The sequence below is a fragment of the Phyllopteryx taeniolatus genome, chromosome 5, assembly GCF_024500385.1.
Source record: "Phyllopteryx taeniolatus isolate TA_2022b chromosome 5, UOR_Ptae_1.2, whole genome shotgun sequence".
NCBI classification, from domain to species: Eukaryota; Metazoa; Chordata; class Actinopteri; order Syngnathiformes; family Syngnathidae; genus Phyllopteryx; species Phyllopteryx taeniolatus.
The window spans coordinates 1,452,230-1,476,683 of NC_084506.1; the positions used below are offsets into that span (position 1 = coordinate 1,452,230).

At 44.2% G+C, this 24,454-nt stretch overlaps 1 protein-coding gene across 1 annotated transcript; it reads left to right on the forward strand.

Moving 5' to 3' along the window:
* Nucleotides 1-23,505, forward strand: LOC133478304 (aminopeptidase N-like). The gene is made up of 21 exons (XM_061774209.1): nt 1-154; nt 4,182-4,368; nt 4,462-4,604; nt 5,023-5,159; nt 5,740-5,866; nt 6,042-6,196; nt 6,283-6,396; nt 6,737-6,880; nt 8,427-8,492; nt 8,682-8,747; nt 9,195-9,367; nt 9,479-9,558; nt 16,521-16,651; nt 16,788-16,843; nt 17,177-17,324; nt 17,446-17,537; nt 19,442-19,552; nt 19,627-19,794; nt 19,884-20,024; nt 20,296-20,377; nt 23,214-23,505. The coding sequence occupies exons 1-21, from the start codon at nt 4-6 to the stop codon at nt 23,367-23,369; spliced, it is 2,628 nt and encodes an 875-aa protein (XP_061630193.1). The 5' UTR covers nt 1-3; the 3' UTR covers nt 23,370-23,505.
* The last annotated feature ends 949 nt before the right edge of the window (nt 23,506-24,454 follow it).

The window sequence follows — 24,454 nt, forward strand, 5'->3', positions numbered from 1 at the left end:
AAAATGTTTCATGTACTCTATTTTCTTTCCCCATCAGGTACTTCTACTGTGATGTTTGAGTGCACAACAGAAACCGATCTGGTCCTGATCCACTCTAACAAGCTCAACTACACTTTGCTGGAAAACAAAGACATTGCCCTGCTTCTTGCTTCAGGTGCATTCACATACACAGCGACATCAAATTCAGATACACATCGACACGCCAACACACACTGACGCAGAGAGATTATATCATGTGACTTAAAGATACAATATTACAATTATTGTGGACTTCCACATTTCAAGAACCCCCCCACAATAAATGAACACGCAATTAACACATCTCATTCATCTACTGTAGATGAATCTTAGGCAAACTCAAAACTCTGTCTTAAAAACTGTTTAAGTCAAACAGGTTCTACTGTTGACAACATAGTCACTAACCCAAAGCAACCCTTACTACAATATTGATGAAATATTCTCATCTCACTTTCCTGTGCCTCTGGATAGGCTGTTAGGGTGGTCGGGCCAATGCTCCTCAGTGTGTCGTAGGAACTCAGGACGTTGGTGCTAACGGTGTGGTCGACACAGCTTCTTCAAGGTCTTGCCTTGTGTGTATCATCGGCAGGGTTGTTTGCGCTGTCCACATACCTCCAGTTGCTCACGTCAGTAAGGTTCTGGATCACTGCCGCTTGTGTGCCCACAAAATCTTTATGGTGGCAAGGTTCAGATCTGATCCAGTGAAGAACAGTTGTGGAGTCTGATCAAAGAATGACATTCTTCATGGGCAAAGTGAGCTCAGTTTGAAGGACACCTGCTAGTGTGCCACCAGTGAGTGCAGCACTAAGCTCTAGCCATGGCATGGATAGTTACTTCTTTGGCACCACATGGGATCTAGCTAGGACAAAGGAAACATGGACTTCCCGCTGTTCATCTTATGTCTGTAAGTATGCAACAGACCCATATGCTCTTTCAGAAGCATGACAAAAGATGTGAAGATCTTTGTTTGATGTAGGATGGTCAGCAGATGCAGGTACATAACAGCTGGGGATTCCCATTTGAATGAGGCCACAAATCTCTTGCTCCCCAGCCAGCCATCTGTCCCGAAGGCTCTGTGGCTGGATCCGATCATCCCAGCCGAGTTGCTGCTTCCAGAGATTCTGAACCAGAATCTTGGCTCTTCTGGTAAAAAGGATAGTAAAGTGGATCATATTGACAGGCTAGTACCTTGTAGACGTTCCTCAACGTGGGATTCAGTTCTCTCCACAGATCTATGTTTGTACTTGAGGACGTCACGGAGCCAATCCCAACGTATCCCAAGAGTTCGCCACTGAATGTCCATGCTAAATTAGGACAGCCATAGTTCACTGCTCTCAGATCTGACGTCGGATGGAAGATCCTCAATGACCGCTGGAACGTTGGTAGCCCACTGACGTATCTCAAAGCCACCAGTGTGGAGCAGCTGGCACAGACCGTTGACAACATTCTTTGCTTCCTCCTTTGAATTGGTGCTGCTGAGCCAGTTATCCACATAAAATGACAGCTTGACACAATCAACAAGATCATTGTTGGATTTACTTGTGTCCTGGACATGTTGCTGCAGGGCGTAGATGGCACAGCAAGAGCTGCATGTAGTGCCAAATGGCAGAACTTGCCATTCATAGATCTTCGGGTCTCCAGTCCTCTTCATATCCTGCCAGATGAAGCGTAGACCTGATCTATCATTTGGCAAAAGGTGAATTTGGTGGAACATACCTTTAATGTCACCCCTTACTGCAACTGGATACTGCCTGAACCGAATAATAACTCCTAGTAGTGATGGAACTAGATCAGGTCCAGGAAGTAGGTGGTCATTGAGGGACTTGCCTTCATACTGTAAAGAGCAGTTAAAGACAATACTATCCTTGTTGTTGTGTCGCACCATATGGTAAGATATAAACCAGATTTCTGGGGTTTATTTGGCTACCTTAGGTGGTACCACTGCCACATAGCCCATGTTCTCCAACTTTCGGATCTCCTGGCAGTATAACTTGGCATGGTGCAGGTCTTCGGTGAGTCGCCTCTTGGACTTGGCAACATTGCCTCCATGGGAGCTTGAAAGGCAGTGGACTGGGCTCGACGAAGCAACGGTGTTGCATATCGCAGTATTCCGTCTACAGGAACCCTAATTGTGGATATTTGGAGAGGGTCTAAGGTTTGCTGATCTTGAGTCTATTGGGTTATCTGTTTCTTGCTCATATAAGGTAGCACAAATTCAAATTGGCACAAATTCATGGTGCCAAATTCGCTCAACATTCCGGTAGAGCTCACAGGGTGGTGAGCCTATTGCTGTGAACAGGCAGTGTTGTTCAGATGCAGGTACTTCATCAGAACAGGTGGGACCATGAAGTGACCAGCCAATATTTGTGTGGACTGGGATGGGTCCTCCAGGTGGCCCTGACTGGACTATCTCTATGGGTGCCAAGAGACGTGGCATGTCAGATCCGATAAGCTTTAGTGGTGGAGCATGGTCAAAAGCAGACAAGGATAAGTTGCAGGGGGTGTTTATATCTTTGTTGGAGTGTCGTCACTGGATAGGTATATTCTGGGAGAGCTAGATTCTCAGAAGTGAATGCCTGATGTATGTAATATTTCTCCTGGGACTTGGACAGCACCAGGAGCTGCAGGACCTTTTGGTGAACTGTTCTGAGTGTGAGTGTCTTAGGCTCTGAGGTGAGGGTGAAGCCTTTCACAGCTTGCAGCAAGATGATGCTTCGCTCTGAGCCATCGTCCAATACTGCGTAATTCTCCAATGCTCTGTCTCCATTATGAAGAAAGACCTTCACCACTTTCAGGATGACCTTGGGGTATCTGTTTCGCCGATCAAAGTACACCTTTCTAGTAGTAGCAGTCACCAGGAGCACACTCTTCTGGATTTGCTGGACAGCTTCATGTAGTGTGGTCAGATGCCTGTTTTTGCGAATATTACAAGGTCGCTTGAGGGTGCAAACTTTAGGCTTGTGAAATGGTCCGCACTTCCAACACCACTGTCCCGCTGTCAACCACCTAACGATCTGGTCTGTGTTCAATTTCTTGAAGTCTGTATTCAGGAAATTCTCTGTATTCTCACATTGGGGACAGTATGGTTTAGGTTTGGAAGTGGATTTCCGGTGTGCAGTCCTACCTTTGGGGCCTTAGTCTTTACTGACAGTGAGGAAGAATGTTGTTGATTTCTCCTTTGGCTTATTGAAAGAGCATTCATTGTTCTTTCTTTGCTGGCTTGGGAGCTTCACGATTATAGAGAGTTGCAGCTGTCCGTTGTGGCGACAATCCCCAAAACCGTTGGTGGACTCCAATGGGTGAGGAATGCCAGAAAGGTGAAGAAGGAGCCCTATCGAGCCTTTTTGCCCAGTGAGACTCCAGGGGCAGCTGATGGCTACAGACAGGCCAAGCAGAATGCAGCTTTGGTGATTTCTTAGGCAAAAACTCAGGCATGGGAGGAGTTACGTGAGGCAACGAAGAGCCGGGCTCTCCATTAGAGATAGGGTGAGAAGCCTGTTAATTCGGGAGGGTCTCGGAGTAGAGCTGCTGATCCTCTGCATCGAGAGAAGCCAGATGAGGTGGCTTGGGCATCTTGACGCCTCCCTGGTGGGGTGTTCCGGGAAAGTCCCACTGGGATGATGTCCCCCAGGATAACCCAAGACACGCTGGAGAGACGATGTCTCCCGTTTGGCTTGGGAACACCTTGGGATCCCCCCGAAAGTGCTGGACAAAGTGGCTGGGGAGAAGGAACTTTGGGCTTCTCTGCTCGAGCTGCTGCCCCTGTGACCCGACCCCGGATCAGCAAAAGAAAATGGATGGATGGATGGTTTTCTACAAGGGCGTGGTGCAGCATATGGTTAGTGCCTCTGCCTTACAGTCAAAAGGATATGGATTCGAATCTTGGCTCAGGCCTCTCTGAGTGGAGGTTCGATATTCTCCTTATGCTTGCCACATTGAATGTTGGGTTAATTGGAAGTTCATCGGTGTGGATGAGTGTGCAAGATTTTTTTGTCTATATGTGTGTGATGTGATTTGGCAACCAGTCCAGGGCATACTTTGCCGCCTTCTCGCTTAAAGTCACCTGGTATAGGCCCATCTGTGATCCTGAGCATGAAAAGTAATGGAAATGAATGGTTTCAACAAGTGCATATCTCAACTTTTAGATGCATATTTCCATTCAGGCGATGGTTTTATTCCCAGCATTACGTCCACCTGGCTGCAGCCAAAGACACAGTACCTGGTGGTCCAGCTAAATGGTAGATTAACTCAAGGAGAGACATATCTTCTGCACACTGAATTCACTGGAGAGCTGGCTGATGACTTAGCTGGCCTTTACAGAAGTGAATATGTAGAAGATGGAGCCAGAAGGTACAGTAAGATCTATTGTATATTTCCATATTTTAAGATTTGTTTTGAGTCAGGTAAGGTCAGCTGCTCAGAATGATGACAACTTGTTCACAGGATTGTTGCTACCTCTCAGATGCATCCAACTAATGCAAGGAAAACCTTCCCTTGTTTCGATGAACCAGCTATGAAAGCTGTTTTCTACATAACGCTCATCCACTCACCTGAAACTGTAGCGCTGTCCAATGGCCATGAAACAGGTTAGTTTCAACTGCAGCATTTATTCATAGAGTAAATAGGGGATCTGCCTCCTTTGTTTTACACTTACGAACAGTTTCAAATACTTAATTCCTCTCTCAAAATGTGTTCAATGTAAATTAGTCACTGCTCATCTACCTACCGACGGTATTACTACATGAGGTTTACAGAAATGCAATCTGTAAATTAAAATCATAATCCAACAAGAAAAACATTTAAAATCATTACGCAAAATACATTGCTGTGATTTTAAAGTAAGCACAGACGGTGGTCAGGTATTTATTTATGGCATAGCGAGGTTGGAGGATAAAACTACAACATGGCTATCAGGATGAAGTATGAAGTGAATGTGTTTCCAATTGATTTTTAAACATCTGTTGATCACCCCCACACAATCTTTTTTGTTTGTGTTAATTTCAGATGCTGTTAACACCACTATTGATGGAGTAGCCGTGACAAGGACCACATTTGAGCCAACTAAAAAAATGTCAACTTATTTATTGGCCATTGTCATCTCAGACTACACACATCTCAATTCGACACAAGGCAATATCTTGGTAATATTTGATTAGTGGCAGTAGATTGTTCTATAGGCGGCAGGGTGGATGACTTGTTAGCACATCCCCTTCACAGTTCAGGGATTGTGGGTTTAAATCCAGGCTCTGGCCTTCCTGTGTCATTTGCATGTTTTTCCTATGCCTGTGTGGTTTTCGCTCACATTTGAAAAACATGCATAGTAAGTTCATTGAACACTCTAAATTATCCATTGGTGTGAATGGTAGTTTTTTCATTTGTATATTTTTTTTTATGTGCCCTGTGATTGGCTGGCTACCAGTCTATGGTGCACCCCGCCTCTCGCGCAAATTCAGCTGGAATAGGCAAGCACACCCACGACCCTAGTGCGGATAAGCAGTGTAGCAAATGGATGGATGGATGGATCACCTTTGAGAAGAACAGATTACATTTAAATTAATTCTTGGGTTTTGCTACTCTTGAATATACTATTCTGCTGAATGGAAGTGCTGTATAACTCCATGCTCTAAAAAAGTGAATTTAAAACATATTTGTTTTTTTCACCACTTTATGAAACTTACGTTACGATTAATGCATGCAATACAAACATGGGTGTGTTTTCAGATACGTATCTGGGCTCGAAGGAAGGCCATGGAGCAAGGACACGGAAACTACGCTCTCAATGTGACAGGACCCATACTGAACTTTCTTCAATGCTATTACAACATCTCCTATCCTCTGAGGAAGTTGGGTCAGACCTGTACAATAAGCCTTGCTCCGATTTTAATATGGAAAATAATGATACTGTACTGAATTTAATCATTGAATCAGATACATGCTTTTCAGTGCTTTATTTATGAATCATTTGAGGATGCCTGCAAAGACCGTACAATCAATCATTTCTCTCCTGTGCTCTCATTTCACAGATCAAATTGCTCTGCCAGACTTTTATTTTGGGGCGATGGAGAATTGGGGTTTGGTGACATACAGAGAAACCAAACTGCTGAACAGCCCTTTGACCTCCACCAGTCAAAATAAAGAGTCAACAGCCACCATCATTGCTCATGAACTAGCTCACATGGTTTGGTGATTAATGTCACACTTAAAACAAGTCCTTCAACTGACTGATGAACTAAAGGTGTTCTGTGATGTCATTCTCTGATGCAGTGGTTTGGTAATCTGGTAACCCTGAGGTGGTGGAATGAGGTGTGGCTCAATGAGGGCTTTGCTTCATATGTGTCTTATCTGGCAGCGGACTCTGTTGAGCCGACATGGGGCTTGGTAAGAACCTCATTTCAGTTTTTATCTTAAGTGTTTTTAAGCAATTTAAGCAATATATTTTCAGTATTTCCCTATGTTTGCGGCTTCTATTCTCTTCTTTTCTTCGCAGTACATGGCAACATCTGTCTGGTTTCATTCTCACACTATTGCAAATATTGGGCACCATTCACAAAAAATAAGTTGTTGAGGTTTTTCAAGATGTTACTGTTCCACTTCTGCATTGACGCTGTTACTCTTTTGAGTCATGTACAGTGCTTCTGCATAGTTGTATTACTTTACTCAACAAATCTGTATTGTGAACACCAGAAATTGATCACACATCACTGTTTCTTTGTTCCAGAAAGATCAGATCGTTCTCAGTGACATCCACAGAGTGTTTGCAGTTGATGCCTTGACCTCTTCTCATCCTTTGTCTTCTAAAGAAGACAGTATTGTACTGCCAGAGCAGATCAGTCAGCAGTTTGATATCGTCTCATACAGCAAGGTTTAACACAAATACACACACACGCACACGCACACGCACACACACATTGGTTTTCATGGCAGGTCGTCCGGCGGGTTATCTGTTGGGCGTCTGGCCACAGGAGAAAGCTACGGTTTGGCGCACGTGACGCGAGGGCAGGAACATATGTTGGATGGGTCCTGGATGCAGTGGTATATGGCAGCGACTCTGGATGCCCCTGCCCGTCAGGCCCTTCCCGTGGTCAGCTTCCGTTACTAAAATAAGAGTACTATTCACTGAAGTTGCATTGAATCTAACTTTTATGGACATCAGTTGCACACAAGTGGCACGGCGATTGACTGGTTAGCACATCTGCCTCACAGTTCTGAGACCTGGGTTCAAATCCGGCCTCCCCTATGCAGAGTTTGCATGTTGCGTTGGTTTAATTGAAGACTCTAAATTGCCCGTAGGTGTTAATGTGAGTGCGAATGGTTGTTTGTTTATATGTGCCCTGCGATTGGATGGCGACCAGTTCAGGGTGTACCCCGCCTCTTGCCCAGAGTCAGCTGGGATAGGCTCCAGCATGCCCGCGACCGTAGTGAGGATAAGCGGTACGGAAAATGAATGAATGAATGAGTTTCACACTATTCACATTGCATTATACTTTTTTGGGCCATAAGACACTTGTAGAATTGAACATTTATTCAATCCCGGGCCTTCAGAGTTTTTGGTTCAGTCCTTAAACTATTCTCACAGTCATGCTTTGCGAGTACGATGGAAGAAGTGATGAAACAACTTTTTTACTGCCTGCGCCTGTGAATATTCTGTTGCTCCAGGCTTTCCTTTACTGAAAGGGATTACTCTTCACCTAATGGTAGTGGATTGCATGCCTTCTTCACTATTGTCAGTAACTATTTCTCTGGAAGCAATCAAGGTACATCTTATTAATGCGAACAAACTACTTGAACTCAGTTCATCCTGGGATGTGGTTATATCATGTAACTGTGGAGAATCTTGAGCGAAAGCATCTTTCATCTGAAAGGGGAAAATAAATCACCTGACCCTACCAAAGAAAATTGGATGCATGTTGCATCTTGCTAGTACAAGATTAGAATATAGGTTATAATGATTGGTGCTTACCTTGTGTATCACTGTTCAGTCTTTTCAAAATATTTATATACTGTCGCCTTAGCTAGCATGCACGTCGTCACCGCCGATGAAATGTGTCTTCGAAATGGCTCAGGTGTTGCCTAATCAACACTGGTAATCAGCCACATTTGGAAGGGCTTTGTGTGTGTAATGACTCTAATGCAGGTGGAGCCCAAACTTTATAGGAATGTTCATCTTAATTTAAAAGGGTTTCCCTTACTGTGCACCTAATCTTTGGTCCTTGTACCACAAAAGCTCCCCGTGACGTGACTTTGGAAACCGATCTATGGCCCCAAAATGTGATGAATATACACATGAACACAAAGCTATTAGTGTTATCTGATATTGTGCTGCTTGGGTACTATGGTTTATAATTGATTGACTGCTATTAGTTCTGTATTTTCTTATTAATGTCCTCTATTGCTGTCTGTTTCCTCAGGGTGCAGCAGTCTTGAGAATGTTGTCTGGTTTCCTATCAGAGCCTGTCTTTGTCCAAGGACTCAGTGTATGTGTCTTTGCGCAAACAAATGTCTATTATTTTTCTTCAGTTCTGCTTAAGCATTTTCTATTGCTGAAGAATAATCTGCAATATTGTCTAGAGCCCCTCCCACCCCACCCTCACCCCGCCCCAGCCCCCCAACTAAAGCCAAATATAATGCAGCAGCACAATATGCTTTTTTTTCTTCTTCTCCAGAAATACCTCAGCAACTTTGCCTACAGTAACACAGTAGGAAATGACCTGTGGGAAAATTTACAAAGGGTAATCAGTTTACTTCCATTCCTTTTTTTCTCTTACTTCCAGAGCCTATATTAAAGATTGTATTAAATCTACTGTAGCATGCTATTCAGTATTGCTACTGTAATTGATTCATTTTCTTTTTAATGTTCAATTCCCAAATAGAATTGTTTCAAGTAAAAGGCAATGTTTTCAAAATGCACATCAGAATGTATGGATTGTATGAGTAATAGTGTGAAAGTACATGTAAAATTACAAACAAATACTTCTGAGTGTAATTTTATGTTTGGTTCTGCAAAAGTATCTGTATCTGTATTATATGACATAGGTTGTGGTAAAAAAAAAAAACTTTTTATGAGACGTGAACACAAATAAATATAGAACAATTTTATCATTATTTTACAGATTCTTAAAAAAATCTGATATAGTCTTAGTGTTACACTAAGAATGCCAATGTCAATTTGTCAATAGGCGGTCGAAGCCAACAATGTTTATCTTCCTCATCGAGTTCATGACATCATGAATCGTTGGGTACTTCAGATGGGCTTCCCTGTCGTTACCATAGATACTGCCACAGGAAAAGTATCTCAGAAGCACTTCTTGCTGGACACTGACTCGAAAGTCTCAGTGGGATCACCATTTGAGTATGCAACTACACTTTTCTATGACAGTAAGTGGACACATAGTGTTTGACTACTGTATATGTCACTAATTCTTTTATGCTATCCAATTTGTTTCTATATTGAATTCTACAGCTATGAGTGGCTGATTCCAATTCGATGGATGAAGTCTGGTGAGGTCCAAAGAGATATCTGGTGGCTGATGGAAAAAACAGGTATGGGACTAAAGGATTAATTAATTAATTAATGCCACACTAATAAAGAAATGACCGTAATATGGAAAGTCTGAAGAATAATAAAGAGGGATCTTGTTTGATGTGCGTCCTGCATCTGAGACGCACAAAAATTAGCAGGGATGCATAAAGTATGCTCAATCTGCTTTTTAGGACGCAGAGCTATGGCTTAGTACTCCGACTTGGCGCTGGAAAAACGACGTATCATTTATTTATTTTTTTGACGAGACAGGATTATTTGTCCACATATGCGCTCTAATTTATGAATGAAAATAAAAAGGGTGCGTACAGGTGCTCAGTCAGCTGGGACATTTCCCATTTCCTGTCTGCTTGTTATTATGGAACCCTTTGCCCAACAATGCAAATAAAAGCATGACAGCGTATATGGTGCACGTATGACCACATTCTATATCGCGTTACTCACTATTGTAAGAGATGTAGCAATTGAACATGCTGACAAACCAGTGTTTTAAAAAATCTGTGGACTTTTGAAAAGTACGACAAATCTTGAATATAAACAGGTTGCTTTGGTCTACTTGTGTTAATTATGTTGCTACTTGGCACTTTTTCTTAACAAACTGCAAACTTGATTGGCAGTACATTGCCTTTCCAGGCATTAATGACTGTTTATACCTCTGTGCTAAATATTTAATATTTGTTCAAGTGCAATTTTTGTGAACAAAGCCCGAACTTAATCTAAGTTATATATTCTATTATATATATATATATATATATATATATATATATATATATATATATATATATATATATATATATATATATTGCTTTTTCTAGATTCCATATATTCATGGTGGATGACTGGTTAGCACATCTGCCTCACAGTTCTGAGGACCCTGTCTGTGTGGAGTTTGCATGTTCTCCCCATGCCTGCATGGGTTTTCTCCGGGTACTCCGGTTTCCTCCCACGTTCCAAAAACATGCATGGTAGGTTAATTGAAAACTGTAAATTGTCCGTAGGTGTGAATATGAGTGTGACTGGTTGTTTGTCTATACTGTATGTGCGCTGCGATTGGCTGGCAATCAGTTCAGGGTGAATCCACCTTTCGCCCAGCATCAGATGGAATAGGCTCCAGCACGCCTGCGACCCTAGTGAGGATTAGCGATCAAGAAAATGAATGGAGGGATGGATATTCCGTGATGATAAATTGCAGGGAGTCATGGTTCCTGAGTTGGGCGTCATTGTTTCCACGACATGTACATCCTGGGACTCACATAGTCTCAAGTGTAAAATGAGCTAAGAATAAAATTTAGGAGTGACTGTAACTTGATATTTTAGGTCACATCTGGAGAAATCTGCCGAAAACCAAAATTGAATGCCAGTGTCCTTCAAGCCCTCAGGAGGCACTACATTAAAAAACAACATCGTTGTGTAAAGGATATTGCCACTTGGGCTTTGGAAAACCATTGTGAATTAACACATTTCATTGCTACAGCTACAAATGCAAGTTAAAACTCTACCATGCAAAGAGAAAGCCATATATCTACAACACTCAGAAACACTGCCAACTTCTCTGGGTCCGAGCTTATGTGAGAAGGACTGGGGCAAAGTGGAAAAGTGTCCTGTGGTCTGACGAGTTCGGATTTCAAATTTTCAGGGGAAATCATGGACGTCATGGACGAAATGACCATCTGGCTAGTTATCAGTCCAAAATTCAAAAGCCAACATCTTTGATGGTATGGGGTTGTGTTTGTGCCCATGGCATGACACAGTTGAAACTAGAAACTATATAAAATTAAAAAAAAATTCTCACTGTCTGACATGAAATGAGACTAAACCTTTCCTGTTTTATGTAAATTAGGATTACCAAAATTGTTTCTGTTTGTTAAATGCCAAAATAACAGATTATTTTTTTAGGCAATTTTCATTACTTTCTTCCAAGTCAGATGCCACAAGCTTCTCACAAAAGTTGGCAGAAATTTTGGCCGATGGACCTGGTGTAACTGAGCCAAATTCTTTTTCTTGTCTGCCCATGAATTGCCAATAGGATTTAAATCAGGCTTTGCGATGGCAACTCCAAAACCTGATGTTGTTATCCTTTAGACACTTTGTAATCAGTTAGGCAGTATGCGTCGGGTCATTGCTCATTTGGAAGACCCAATTGCTCCCAAGCTTCAACTTGCTGGCTGTCTTGAGATCTTGCTTCTGTATTTCCACATTATGTTCTTTCCTCATGATGCCATCTATTTTATGTGCACCAGTCCCTCCTGCAATTAGGCAACCCCACAACATTATGTTGCCACGCCCATATTTCAAAGTTGGGATGGTGTTCTTAGGCTTGCAAGCGTCCCTCTTTTTCCTCCAAATGTAGCAGGGCTCAATATCGCCAAACAATTAAATTTTTCACCAGACCACAGGACATGTCTCCAAAAATTAAGGTCTTTGTCCCTGTGTGCATTTCCAAATTGTAAGATGGCTATTTGATGTTTCTTTTGGCGTGATGGCGTCTTCCTGGCAGAGTCGCCTTTCAGCCTATTTCGGTACAGTACTTGTTTAACTTTTTTTTTTGGGTTGATATGCACATTTAGGAGCAAAGCACATTCATTACTGGGGCACAGAACCTGTCTCCTTCCTGAGCGGTATGATGGCTGGACATTCCCATGGTGTTTATACTTGCGTATAATTGTTTGAACAGATGAATGTGGCACCTTGAGGCATCTGGAAATTGCACCAAAGGATAAACCAGACGTGCAAGTCCACAAATCTCCAAAAAACCTGTTATCTAGGCTGATTTCTTTTGACTTTCCCATGATGTTACACAAAGAAGCAGTGCGTTTCAGATGTACTTAGTTCAAATACATCTACAGGTGTCTCTCTAATTAACTCGAGATTGTCAATAAACCTATCAGACACTTCCAAAGAAATGACAACATCCTCTGGGTCTTCCCAAATTGTTTAAAGGCATAGTAATCTTACTGTATGTAAACTTGCGACTTTGAAGTAATAAAATAAATATTCATTCATCATTCATTCATTTTCCGTTCCGCTTATCCTAACGCGGGTCACGGGCGTACTGCAGCCAGTCGGTCACTTTGCTGCTAATGAAAAAAAAACAAAAAACAAATCCTTCACTCATTACTCTAGCATTTAGCAAATATAAACAGTTTTGATCATCTTTATTGACCTAAAACATGAAAGGTTTTGTCTGATTTCATGTCAGACAATGATTAAAAAAGTGTATTTTTGTATCGTGTATGTAAACATCAACAATATAAATATATGTCCGAGGTCTTTCAGAAAAGTTCCAGGACTGGTCTCAGAAAAGATAGATTTCAAATCTAAAATACAAACTACAAGTCTTCCCGTATCGAAGCAATCCTCCTGAAGCTTAACATATTTTCCCAGCCTTCTCTGCCACGGCTTCATGAACTCCTCGAAGGATTATTCTTCGATCCTTTGCAGTTCCGTCGTTTCAGCTATTTTGATGTCATCCAAGTCTTCAAACCAGTTCCCTTGATGGCCCCCTTGAGTTTGTGAAAATGGAAAAAAAATCACAGGGCCAGGTCAGTTGAGTAGGGAGGTTGCTCCAGCACAATGTTCTTCTCAGATGCTCAGGGTATTGTGAGCAGGTGCGTTGTCATGAGTTGTCCTGCCACAAATCTCGACAATTCTCTTTCACTGAATGTAACGAACACTACAGGATCTCTTTGTAGATGTGCCAGTTAATCGTCTGGCCCACATTGACCGGGAAAACTCATAGTTTGTAGTTTGGGTTTAAAATGTATCGTTTGTGACATGATGACATGTATGCCATGTTGGACACTAAAGAAGGAGATAAATATCTATTCAAGTTGGCCAGACAGAGGGATAGAGATGGGAAGGATGTAGAGCAGATTAGGGCGATTAAGGATAGGGATGAAAATGTGTTGACTGGTGCCAGTAGTGTGCTAGATAGATGAAAAGACTACTTTGATGAGTTGATGAATGAGGAAAATGAGAGAGAATAAAGAGTAGAAGAGGCAACTGTGGTGGACCAGGAAGTGGCAATGATTAGTAAGGGGGAAGTTAGAAACGCACTAAAGAAGATGATAAAAGGAAAGGTAGGTGGTCCTGATGACATACCTGTGGAGGTATGGAAGCATCTAGGAGAGGTGGGTGTGGAGTTTTTGACCATGTTGTTTAACAGAATTCTAGCGGGTGAGAAGATGCCTGAGGAATGGAGTGAAAGTGTGCTGGTGGCCATTTTTAAGAACAAGGGTGATGTGCAGAGCTGTGGGAACTATAGAGGAATACAGTTGATGAGCCACACGATGAAGTTATGGGAAAGAGTAGTGGAGGCTAAACTCAGGACAGAAGTGATTATTTGCGAGCAACAATATGGTTTCATCTGGAGGTGGGGCTCGAAGGCGAGCCCCTGGTGGCCTATGCACCAAACAGCAGTTCAGAGTACCCACCCTTTTTGGAGTCCTTGGAGGCGGTGCTGCACCATCATCACTGTGTATAGTGGGGATAGCGCGCTGTTGACCTCGACTCAGGACGTTGTGAGCTGGTGAGGAAAATACTTCGAAGACCTCCTCAATTCCACCGACATGAGGGAGCAGAGTCTGAGTTCTCTGAGGCGGGCTCTCCTATCTCTGGGGTTGAGGTCACCGAGATGGTTAAAAAGCTCCTCGGTGGCAAGGCCCCGGGGGTGGATGAGATTCGCCCGGAGTTTCTCAAGGCTCTGGATGTTGTAGGGCTGTCCTGGCTGACACGCCTCTGCAACATCGCGTGGACATTGGGGACAGTGCCTCTGGATTGGCAGACTGGGGTGGTGGTCCCCCTTTTTAAGAAGGGGGACTGGAGGGTGTGTTCCAACTACACGGGGACCTGTGGGTCATGACCAAAAGTACAAGATCCTGGATACAAGTGGCCGAAATGAGTTTCCTCCGCAGGGTGTCCGGGCTCTCCCTTAGAGAGAGGGTGAGAAGCTCGGTCATCTGGGAGGATCTCAGAGTAGAGCCGCTGCTCCTCCACATCGAGAGGAGCCAGATGAGGTGGCTGGGGCATCTGATGCCTCCCGGACGCATCCCTGGTGAGGTGTTCCAGGCACGTCCCACCGGGAGGAGACCTCGGGGACGACCCAGGACACGCTGGAGAGACTACATCCTTCGGCTGGCCTGGGAACGCCTCGGGATCCCCCCGGAAGAGCTGGATGAAGTGGCTGGTGAGAGGGGAGTCTGGGCGTTCCCTGCTAAAGCTACTGCCCCCGCGACCCGACCTCGGATAAGCGGTAGAAAATGGATGGATGGATGGATGGATGGATGGATAGATTATGGTTTCATGCCTTGAAAGAGTACCACAGATGCATTATTTGCCTTGAGGATGTTGATGGAGACGTACAGAGAAGGTCAGAGGGAACTGCGTTGTGTCTTTGTAGAGCTAGAGAAAGCCTATGACAGAGTACCTAGAGAGGAACTGTGATACTGCATGCGGGAGTCTGGAATGGCAAAGAAGTATGTTAGAGTAATACAGGACAGCACATCTTCCTCACAGTTCTGGGGACCGGGGTTCAAATCACGGTCCCGCCTGTGTGGAGTTTCCATGTTATGCCCGTGCCTGGGTGGGTTTTCTCCAGGCACTCCGGTTTCCTCCCACATCCCCAAAACATGCATGGTAGGTTGATTAAAGACTCTAAATTGCCCGTAGGTATGAATGTGAGTACGAATGGTTGTTTGTTTTTAAGTGCCGTGCGATTGGCTGGCGACCGTCTCCCGCTCGAAGATAGCTGGGATAGGCTCCAGCAGCCCGTGACCCTAGTGAGGATAAGCGGTAAAGAAAATGGACGGATGGATGGATGAGGGCAGCAGAACCATGGTGAGATGTACTGTTGGTGTGACAGAGGAGTTTAAGGTGGAGATGGGACTGGGATCAGCCCTGAGCCCCTTCCTGTTTGCAGTGATGAGGAATAGGCTGACAGATGAGGTTAGACTGGAATCCCCATGGGTAATGATGTTTGCAGATGACATTGTGACGCAGGGAGCAGGTGGAGGAACAGTTAGAAAGGTGGAGACATGCCCTGGAAAGGAGAGCAATGAAGATTAACCGAAATAGGACAGAATATACTGCGATTGGCTGGCAACCAGTTCAGGGTGTACCCCGCCTCCTGCCCGATGACAGCTGGGATAGGCTCCAGCACGCCCGCGACCCTAGTGAGGAGAAGCGGTTCAGAAAATGGATGGGATGGATGGATGGACAGAATATATGTGCATGAATGAGAGGGGTGGAGGGGGAAGAGTGAGGCTACAGGGAGAAGCGATAGCGAGGGTGGAGGACTTTAAATACTTGGTTTCAACAGTCCAGAGCAATGGTGAGTGTGGTAAGGAAGTGAAGAAATGGGTTCAAGCAGGTTGTAAGGGGAGAGGAAGGTGTCAGCTGTATTATGTGACAGAAGAGTCTCTGCTAGTATGAAGGGCAAAGTTTATAAAACAGTGCCGAGACCAGTCAGGATGTATGGATTAGAGACAGTGGCAATGAAGAGACAACAGGAAGCAAAGCTGGAGGTGGTGGAAATGAAGATGTTGAGGTTCTCTTTAGAAATGAGCTGGTTGGATAGGATTCGAAATTAACTCACCAGAGGGACAGCTAATGTTAGATGTTTTGGAGGTAAAGTTAGAGAGAGCAGACTTCAATGGTTTGGACACGCCTAGATGAGAGAGAGTGAGTATATTGGTAGAATGATGATGAGGATGGAGCTGCCAGGCAAAAGAGCTAGAGGAAGCCCAAAGAGAAGGTTGATAGATGTAGTAAGGGAAGACATGAGGGCAGTTGGTATTAGAGAGGAGAATGCAGGAGATAGGCTTACATGGAAAGGAATGACACACTGTGGCGACCCCTAATGGGACAAGCCGAAAGGAAAAGAAGAAGAAGAAATAGAAGTCCTGGAATATTTCTGAGACCTCGTATATCATGTACAGTATATTCTCCCCTGCCTTCTCCTCTATAGCTATGAACTTGGAGATGAGGAGTGGCGGCTTGTGGATTCTTGCCAATGTCAACGTCACAGGTTATTATCGAGTAAATTATGATCTAGGAAACTGGGAAAGACTCCTGGCTCAGCTTACCGGAGATCATCAGGTACCATATTTCAACACTAAATTATTAGTGTTATAGTTTTTGTCTTATATTATTGCTAGCACTTTGGATTCCTAGAGTGAATAAAATGGCTAACATTTGATGTATGTCTGTGTCTACATTAAATTCTCCTGTACAGCTTATTCCACTAACAAACAGAGCCCAGCTTGTGGATGATGCCTTCAATCTGGCCAGGTAGATCACTCAAGGGTGTATGTGATTTTCCTCTCCATTTCAAACCTTTTACACTTAATTTGTTATAAGCTATTACAACATTAAGTTGTAATAGTAATATTCTGTTTTCTTTAATTCTATTCAGTCCACCATTGACGTTTAAGGCAAGCATTCACTCTTTCCCAACAAGACAAAACACACACTAAAAACCATGCCAAAACCAAGATCAGCAATCTAAAACTGCAAGCCCGAATAGGAAAAAAGTTGTGAAGAAGATTCACTATTTCCCAACCTGGTGGTGGATGGTATAGTCCAGAGACAAGTAAAATCTAAGCATATCTGTTCACTTTTCAGGGCTCACGTGGTTTCTGCCTCACTTGCTCTGAGAACCACATCTTATTTGTATGCTGAGACTGACTACATTCCCTGGCAGACTGCTCTGAATAACCTTCACTATTATTACCTTATGTTGGACCAAACTGAGGTCTATCACCCTATGCAGGTATCCAAATAGTAACTTTTAAACAAAACTCAAGACATATTGTCATGTTTGTTCGACCCTGATGTCATGGAAAACAAAGTTTATGGCCTGTACTTGACTCATCTGTCTGTAATACTTCCAGGAGTACATGAAGAAGTTAGTAACTCCTCTCTACTTGTATTTCAAAAAGATGACATCAGACTGGATCCAGGTTCCACGGAGACACACGGACCAGTGAGTATATTATGTGGATTCAAGCATATTGTGGCGAGACGCTTATCTGATAGCAGGAAAAAGCACTTGAAAAAACAGCACAAAAGATGGCAAGACATAGGCCTTTATTTTGCCTCCCACAGTGCCTTTCACTAGTGATAGGTCATACTGTGTTGAGGCTTCGGAGTATGTGTCAAGTATCTATGAGGGATTTAGGAACACATTTGTGTCAATGACATTGCTGTTGACATCTGAAAACAAATTTTGGCTAATTTGTTGGTTGCTTTGAGTTGTAGGAAATTGTATTTGATAATTATTGGCTGGGGCGGCACGGTGGCCGACTGGTTAGAGCGTCAGCCTCACAGTTCTGAGGACCCGGGTTCTGGCTTTTTTAACCATGTGTACTTCATGTGTTTTATGAAATTGCATTGTCCCCTTTTCAAAAATAAACTGATAAAACATAACTGCCGCGAACAAACGCAACACATCTTCCCCAGGACTCCTTGGCTGCCCAACAAGGAGCCTGACGTAAAAGTTACTTACTGCGACAAGTAAATCAATGCAAATCGCTTGTGTATCCCCTCACTTATACTCTCGTCTTGTAGACTTTTATAATTTACATAATGAATCCCACCACACTTCAGTTGTACAGCCGGGTTCACGACCCTTGTCCTGCATGCTTCTTCTCCTGTCCTTGTCCTGTTCTATCTTGTCCTGTCCTTCCCTCACAGGGTGTAGCAGTACAGCCCCATGCAACACTCATATTTAATGTTTCATTGTTGTAGATAATGTAATGATTTACTTCTCTCATTCTGTTTACAATTAGTGCTTTGTCTTTTGTCTTTGTTTCTCTCTCCCTTCTAGAAACTTTGTTTTGTTCTGTTCGAGTGATCAAGTCTGATTCTCAATAAAACTCAATTATAATACTAAGAAACCACAGCGGAAGCTTAAAAACTCCACTGTGAAACAGTAAATCTTCCGGCATAAACGGGATACAGATTTTCCATTCTGCTTGACCTAACAGCCGAACAGGACAAAAAAATAAATAAAAAATAAATATCATAAACCGTCCCACTTTTTGTTATGTTACTTAGCTGTACTAAAACATTCACAATCACATAATTTTTATTTTTCATCCTCCCAAACCAGTCTATGAAACTTAATGTTTGACCAGCTAGTGAAACTGTTACATTAATTTACCTGTCTTTGTGACGGATTAAGTTCAACGTCATTGTTGTTGCGAGTTGCAAGCCGTGCAGGTTGCCATCTTCTTTTTGCAGACTTCATTGACAACATAATCCTTTAATCAAAATTGTATTATCTTTGGAGCTCCTTCAATCGTTGTTCATTGGAGGTGGCTAGGTCGCACTGGCAACTGTGCAACAATGCAGACTGTCTTGCCAGGTTGGCGTGAATGAACCCCCAACAACATTTCTTTCTTTCAAAAAAAGTCAAACTGTCTTTATTAAAATGCAGATTTCCAACTCTAAACGAGATGACTTGTCAAGTCGTGTAGTTCAAGTCAAAATCAAGTCTCTTGGCTACCTAGTCTAAAGTCAAGTCTTTCTGAAGTATTTGGCAAGCAAGTCGCATGTCATAAAACTGGCAACTCGAGTTGACCTAGTCAAGTCATTTGACTCAAGTCCCCCCATTTCTGTTAAGATTTATGTGGTTGCATGTTTTACTTCTGTGCCTCAAAAAGCTTAATTTTTCAAGAAATCACTTCCATACATAAGAAGAAATGGCCAGATAGCTCCTTCCAATATACTGTACAGTACCTCTAAGTCACACCATATGCATGGTAACTGTGGACAACAATCTAACTTCATACTGACAGCCATGTTGATGGGGACTGTTACTCTTAGGTAGAGTGAACGGACCAATAATGCATCAATCTAAATGGCCATGTTGTTTCTTTCCTGCAGGTACAATCAGGTGAATGCCATCAAAATGGCTTGCAAGACTGGAATAACACAGTGCCAAAACTTGACCAGCGCATGGTTCAAGCAATGGATGGACAAACCTCAGCATAATTTGTGTGTTCTACAAAATATTATTTAATTTTGTTCAAATGAACAAACATACCAAACTTTTATTTTTATCTTAACAGGATCCAGCCACACCTGCGGGATGCAGTATACTGCAGTGCCATTGCGTCCGGTGACAAGGCAGAGTGGGAGTTTGGCTGGACCCAGTTCAAGAATGCATCTGTAGCCAGCGAAGCCAGTAAGCTCATGTCTGCCCTAGCTTGTACCAGCAACACACAACTGCTGGAAAGGTGAGTGCATACTATTCATTCCTGCTTTCAATACAAATTATGTCAATTTTTAATCTCTTTTTTGATGGCTTTATTTCTTGGTTCCACAGATATCTGTCATACACTTTAAAGCCAGCTATGATTCGTAAGCAGGATGCCTCTATAGTCATTGGGTCTGTAGCCAGCAACAGATTGGGTCAGGAACTAGCGTGGGACTTTATTAAACTGCAATGGGACTACATGGTCACTCAGTAAGTATTACACAGTAATGTACTGTATGTTTGTGGTAAATGGATGGGAACCAATGGGTGTGCACTTGATTTCTTTCCATATTCCAAAAACATGCATGGTAGGTTTCTTGAAAACTAAATTATCCTTAGATGTGAATGTGAGCAGGCCCAAGAGCAGGCCTTGAACATGCTGTCGGGATTATGTCTCGCAGCTGGCATGGGCAGCCTCCTGACCAAGAAGAAAAAAGGTGGCGTTGAAGCTGTTTCTGTTTAACGTGTTTTTTGTTTCTAGATATGGTGTGGGATCCTTCAATTTTGCCTCGATAATCCATGGAGTCACAGGAAGATTTTCTACATCTGCCCAGCTACAACAGGTCTTTCAATGTTCAGAACATCCATCCATCCATTTTCTTCCGCTTATCCAAGGTCGGGTCGCGGGGGCAGTAGCTTTAGCAGGGAAGTCCAGGCTTCCCTCTCCCCAGTCACTTCATCCAACTTTTCCGGCGGGATCTCGCGGCATTGCCAGACTAGCCGGGAGACATAGTCTCTCCAGCGTGTCCTGGGTCGTCCCCGGCATCTCCTCCTGGTGAGACATGCCTGGAACACCTCACCAGGGAGGCGTACAGGAGCCATTCTAATCAGATGCCCGAGTCACCTCATCTGGCTCCTCTCAATGTGGAGGAACAGTGGCTCTAGTCTGAACCCATCCCGGATGAGCGAGTTTCTCACTCTATCTCTAAGGGAGAGCCAGGGCACCCTGCGGAGGAAACTCATTTCGGACGTTTGTATCCGGGATCTTGTTCAAGATCCCAGCGGTGAGAGTAGGAGCGCAGCTTGACCGGTAAATTAAGAGCTTCACCTTTCGGTTTAGCTCATTCACCACAACGGACCGATACAAAGTCCGCATTACTGCAGACGCTGCACTGCTCCACTTGTCGATCTGCCGTTCTATTCTTCCCTCACTTGTGAACAAGACCCCAAGATACTTGAACTCCTCCACTTGTGGCAGGATCTCATCCCTGACCTGGAGAGGGCTCTCCACCCTTTTCCGACTGAGGACCATGGTCTCAGATTTGGACATGCTAATTTTCATTCCAACCGCTTCACACTCGGCTGCGAACCGCTCCACTGAGAGTTGAAGATCATGGCTTGATGAAACCAACAGAACAAAATGTGACAAAGGGCAGCCTTGGCGGAGTCCAACCCTCACCGGAAACGAATCCAACTTACTGCCGGCAATGTGGACCAAACTCTGATACTGGTCGTACAGGGACCGAACAGCCCATATCAGGGGGTTCGGTACCCCATACTCCTGAAGCACCCCCCCATAAGACTCCCCAAGGGACAAGGTTGAATGCCGTCTTCAAGTCCACAAAACACGTCGACTGGTTGGGCAAACTCCCATGCACCCTTGAGGACCCTGCCGAGGGTGTAGCGCTGGTCCACTGTTCCACGGCCAGGATGAAAACCACACTGCTTCTCGTGAATCTGAGATTGGACTTCACGACAGACCCTCCTCTCCAGGACCTCTAAATAGACCTTACCAGGGAGGTTGAGGAGTGTGAGCTGCCTGTAGTGGGACAACACCCTCCAGTCCTCCTTCTTAAAAAGAGGGACCACCACTCCAATCTGCAAATTCATCAGCACTGTCCCTGATGTCCCCACGATGTTGCAGAGGGCAGCCCCACAACATCCAGAGCCTTTAGGAACTCCGGGCGAATCACATCCACTCCCCGGGGGGGCCATGCCACCGAGGAGCCTTGTAACCACCTCAATCCCAGAGATAGGAGAGCCCGCCTCAGAGATCCCAGACTCTGCTTCCTCATGGTAAGGCATGTCGGTCGAATTGAGGAGGTCTTTGAAGTATTCTCCCCACCAACTCACAACGAGCAAAGCTGCGCCCCATCCCCACGATACACAGTGTTGATGGTGCACTGCTTCCCGCTCCTGAGAAGCCATCCGGAAGTCGTTCTCCATGGCCTCACCAAACTACTCCCACGTCCAAGTTTTGGCCTCAGCGACCAACAAAGCTGTATTCTGCTTGGCTGCTTGCTTACCCATCAGCTGCCTCAGGAGTCCCACAGGCCAAAAAGGCCCAATCAGACTCCTTTTACAGCTTGACGGCATCCCTCACTGCTAGTGTCTACCACTTCGGGGGTTGCCGCCACGACAGGCCACCATCTTACGGCCACAGATCAGGTCGGCTGGTTGAGCAATGGAGGCATGGAACATGGTCCACTCGGACTCAATGCCCCCCGCCTCCTCTGGGACGTGGGTGAAGTTCTGCTGGAGGTGGAAGTTGAAACTCCCTCTGACAGGGGATTCTGCCAGATGTACCCAGCAGACCCTCACAATACGTTTGGGCCTGTGAGATCGGGCCGGCATATTTCTCCCACCATCGGAGCCAATACACCACCAGGTGGTGATAGGTTGACAGCTCGTGCATCTCTTCACCCGAGTGTCCAAGACATGTGGCCGCAAAACCGTTGTTTCATCGGTTGATCATCGAACTGCCCAAGGGTGTCCTGGTGGCAAGTGAACGTGTGGACACCCCATATGGTTGAACATGGTGTTCATTTTGGACAATCCGTGATGAGCACAGAAGTCCAATAACAGAATACCGCTCGGGTTCTGATCGGTGGGGCAGTTCCTCCCAATCACGCCATTCCAGGTCTCACTGTCATTGCCCACGTGAGTGTTGAAGTCCCACAGCGGAACAATGGAGTCCTGGCACCCCCCTCCAAGGACTCCAAAAAGGGTGGGTACTCTGAAGTGCTGTTTGGTGCATAGGCACAAACAACAGTCAGGACCCATCGCTCCACCCGAAGGCGGAGGGAGGCTAGCCTCTCGTTCACCGGGGTGAGCCCCAATGTACAGGCGCCGAGCCTGGGGCAGTAAGTATACACACACCTGCTCAGCGCCTCTCACTTTGGGCAACTCCAGAGTGGAAGAGAGTCCAACCCCTTTCAACAAAACTGGTACTAGAGCCCAAGCGGTGTGTGGAGGCGAGCCCGACTATATCTAGTCAGAACTTCTCGACCTTACACACCAGCTCGTGTTCGGATTGCCACCCAGCTCGGACTGCACCTGACCCCAATGGCCCCTCCCACAGGTGGTGAGCCCATGGGAAGATGTTCAGAACAGTTAAATATTTTTATCCATGTGTGTCTGTGTGCGTGTGTCTGAACTATTCCACGTTTCCTCTGACAGCTAGAAGATTTTGTGAGTGAGCACCAAGCAGCAGGCTTTGGTTCAGCAACTCTGGCGTTGGAGCAGGCTGTGGAGAGGACCAGAGCCAATATCAAATGGCGACAGCAGAACAAACAAGAGATCCTCGACTGGTTCACCAGCCAGACAGACCAATGAAGTGTCAGAATTAAGTGGTTATACACCATACGTACTATATAAACATGGGAAAAAAACAAATGTATCACACATACTGAAGGTGACATATACAGTATACTGTACATTACCGTGAATAAACAATTGTTCATAAGTAAGAGTACTTCGACTCTTTCTTTCTTGAAGGTTCTGATGTTCAAAAATGAACAATTACAAACAGAGAAGAAAGACATCCTAATTATTTAGGTACATACAATATACAATTGGCGGCACAATCAGTGAATGGTTATCACACAAGCCTTACTGTTCTGAGGTTGTGAGTTCGAACCTAGGCTCTGGCCCCCCTTGCGTCGGTTTTCTTCGGCTTCCGCCCACATTCCAAAAACATGCATGTTAGGTCGATTGAGAACAGTCAGTTTATATGAAGTGAGTGTGATTGTTTGTTTGATTGACTGGCTGGTCCAGGGTATACCCCGCCTCTCACCCAAAGTCAGTTGGGATAGGCTCCAACTCACCCTCGACCCTAATAAACGGTATAGAAAATGGTTGAAGTATACAGCGCCCCAAAAAATATAAGGAACATACAGTAATCATCAGAGTGTAATTCTAATTCACAGTGGAGAATGAATTCTTGCACATTACCGTGGATGTGCCGAATGTTAGGCCAAGTTTGAAAGCAGCCAGCTCACTTGATGGCATCGCCATCAGATCAAATCAAGCCAAGTTTATTTGTATAGCCCTTAATCATAAGAGAAATGTGTGTACTGTACAATACTTTGACAGGATGCAAAGTTACCATATGCAAATGAGCAACACTGTTTTTATTATTTAGATTATTTTTAATCTTTTTTTTATCTTTATCTCACTTTTAGTGACTTAAATAGAAAATAGAGCCTGAAAGGCTACACTACAGGGAGTGACAATAAGTCATTTAGGGGGGCATTGCTGTCTCTCTTTATATCGGCAATATAAATGTTTTGTTGCACATGTACTACCAATGCTGACGTTCCACAGTCTGTCGAATATATTTAATGAATTTGTGTGAGTGAGTGAGTGTGAAATTATTTAGTCTTTCTGACCAGCCATAAATGTGCAATAAAAAATGCACC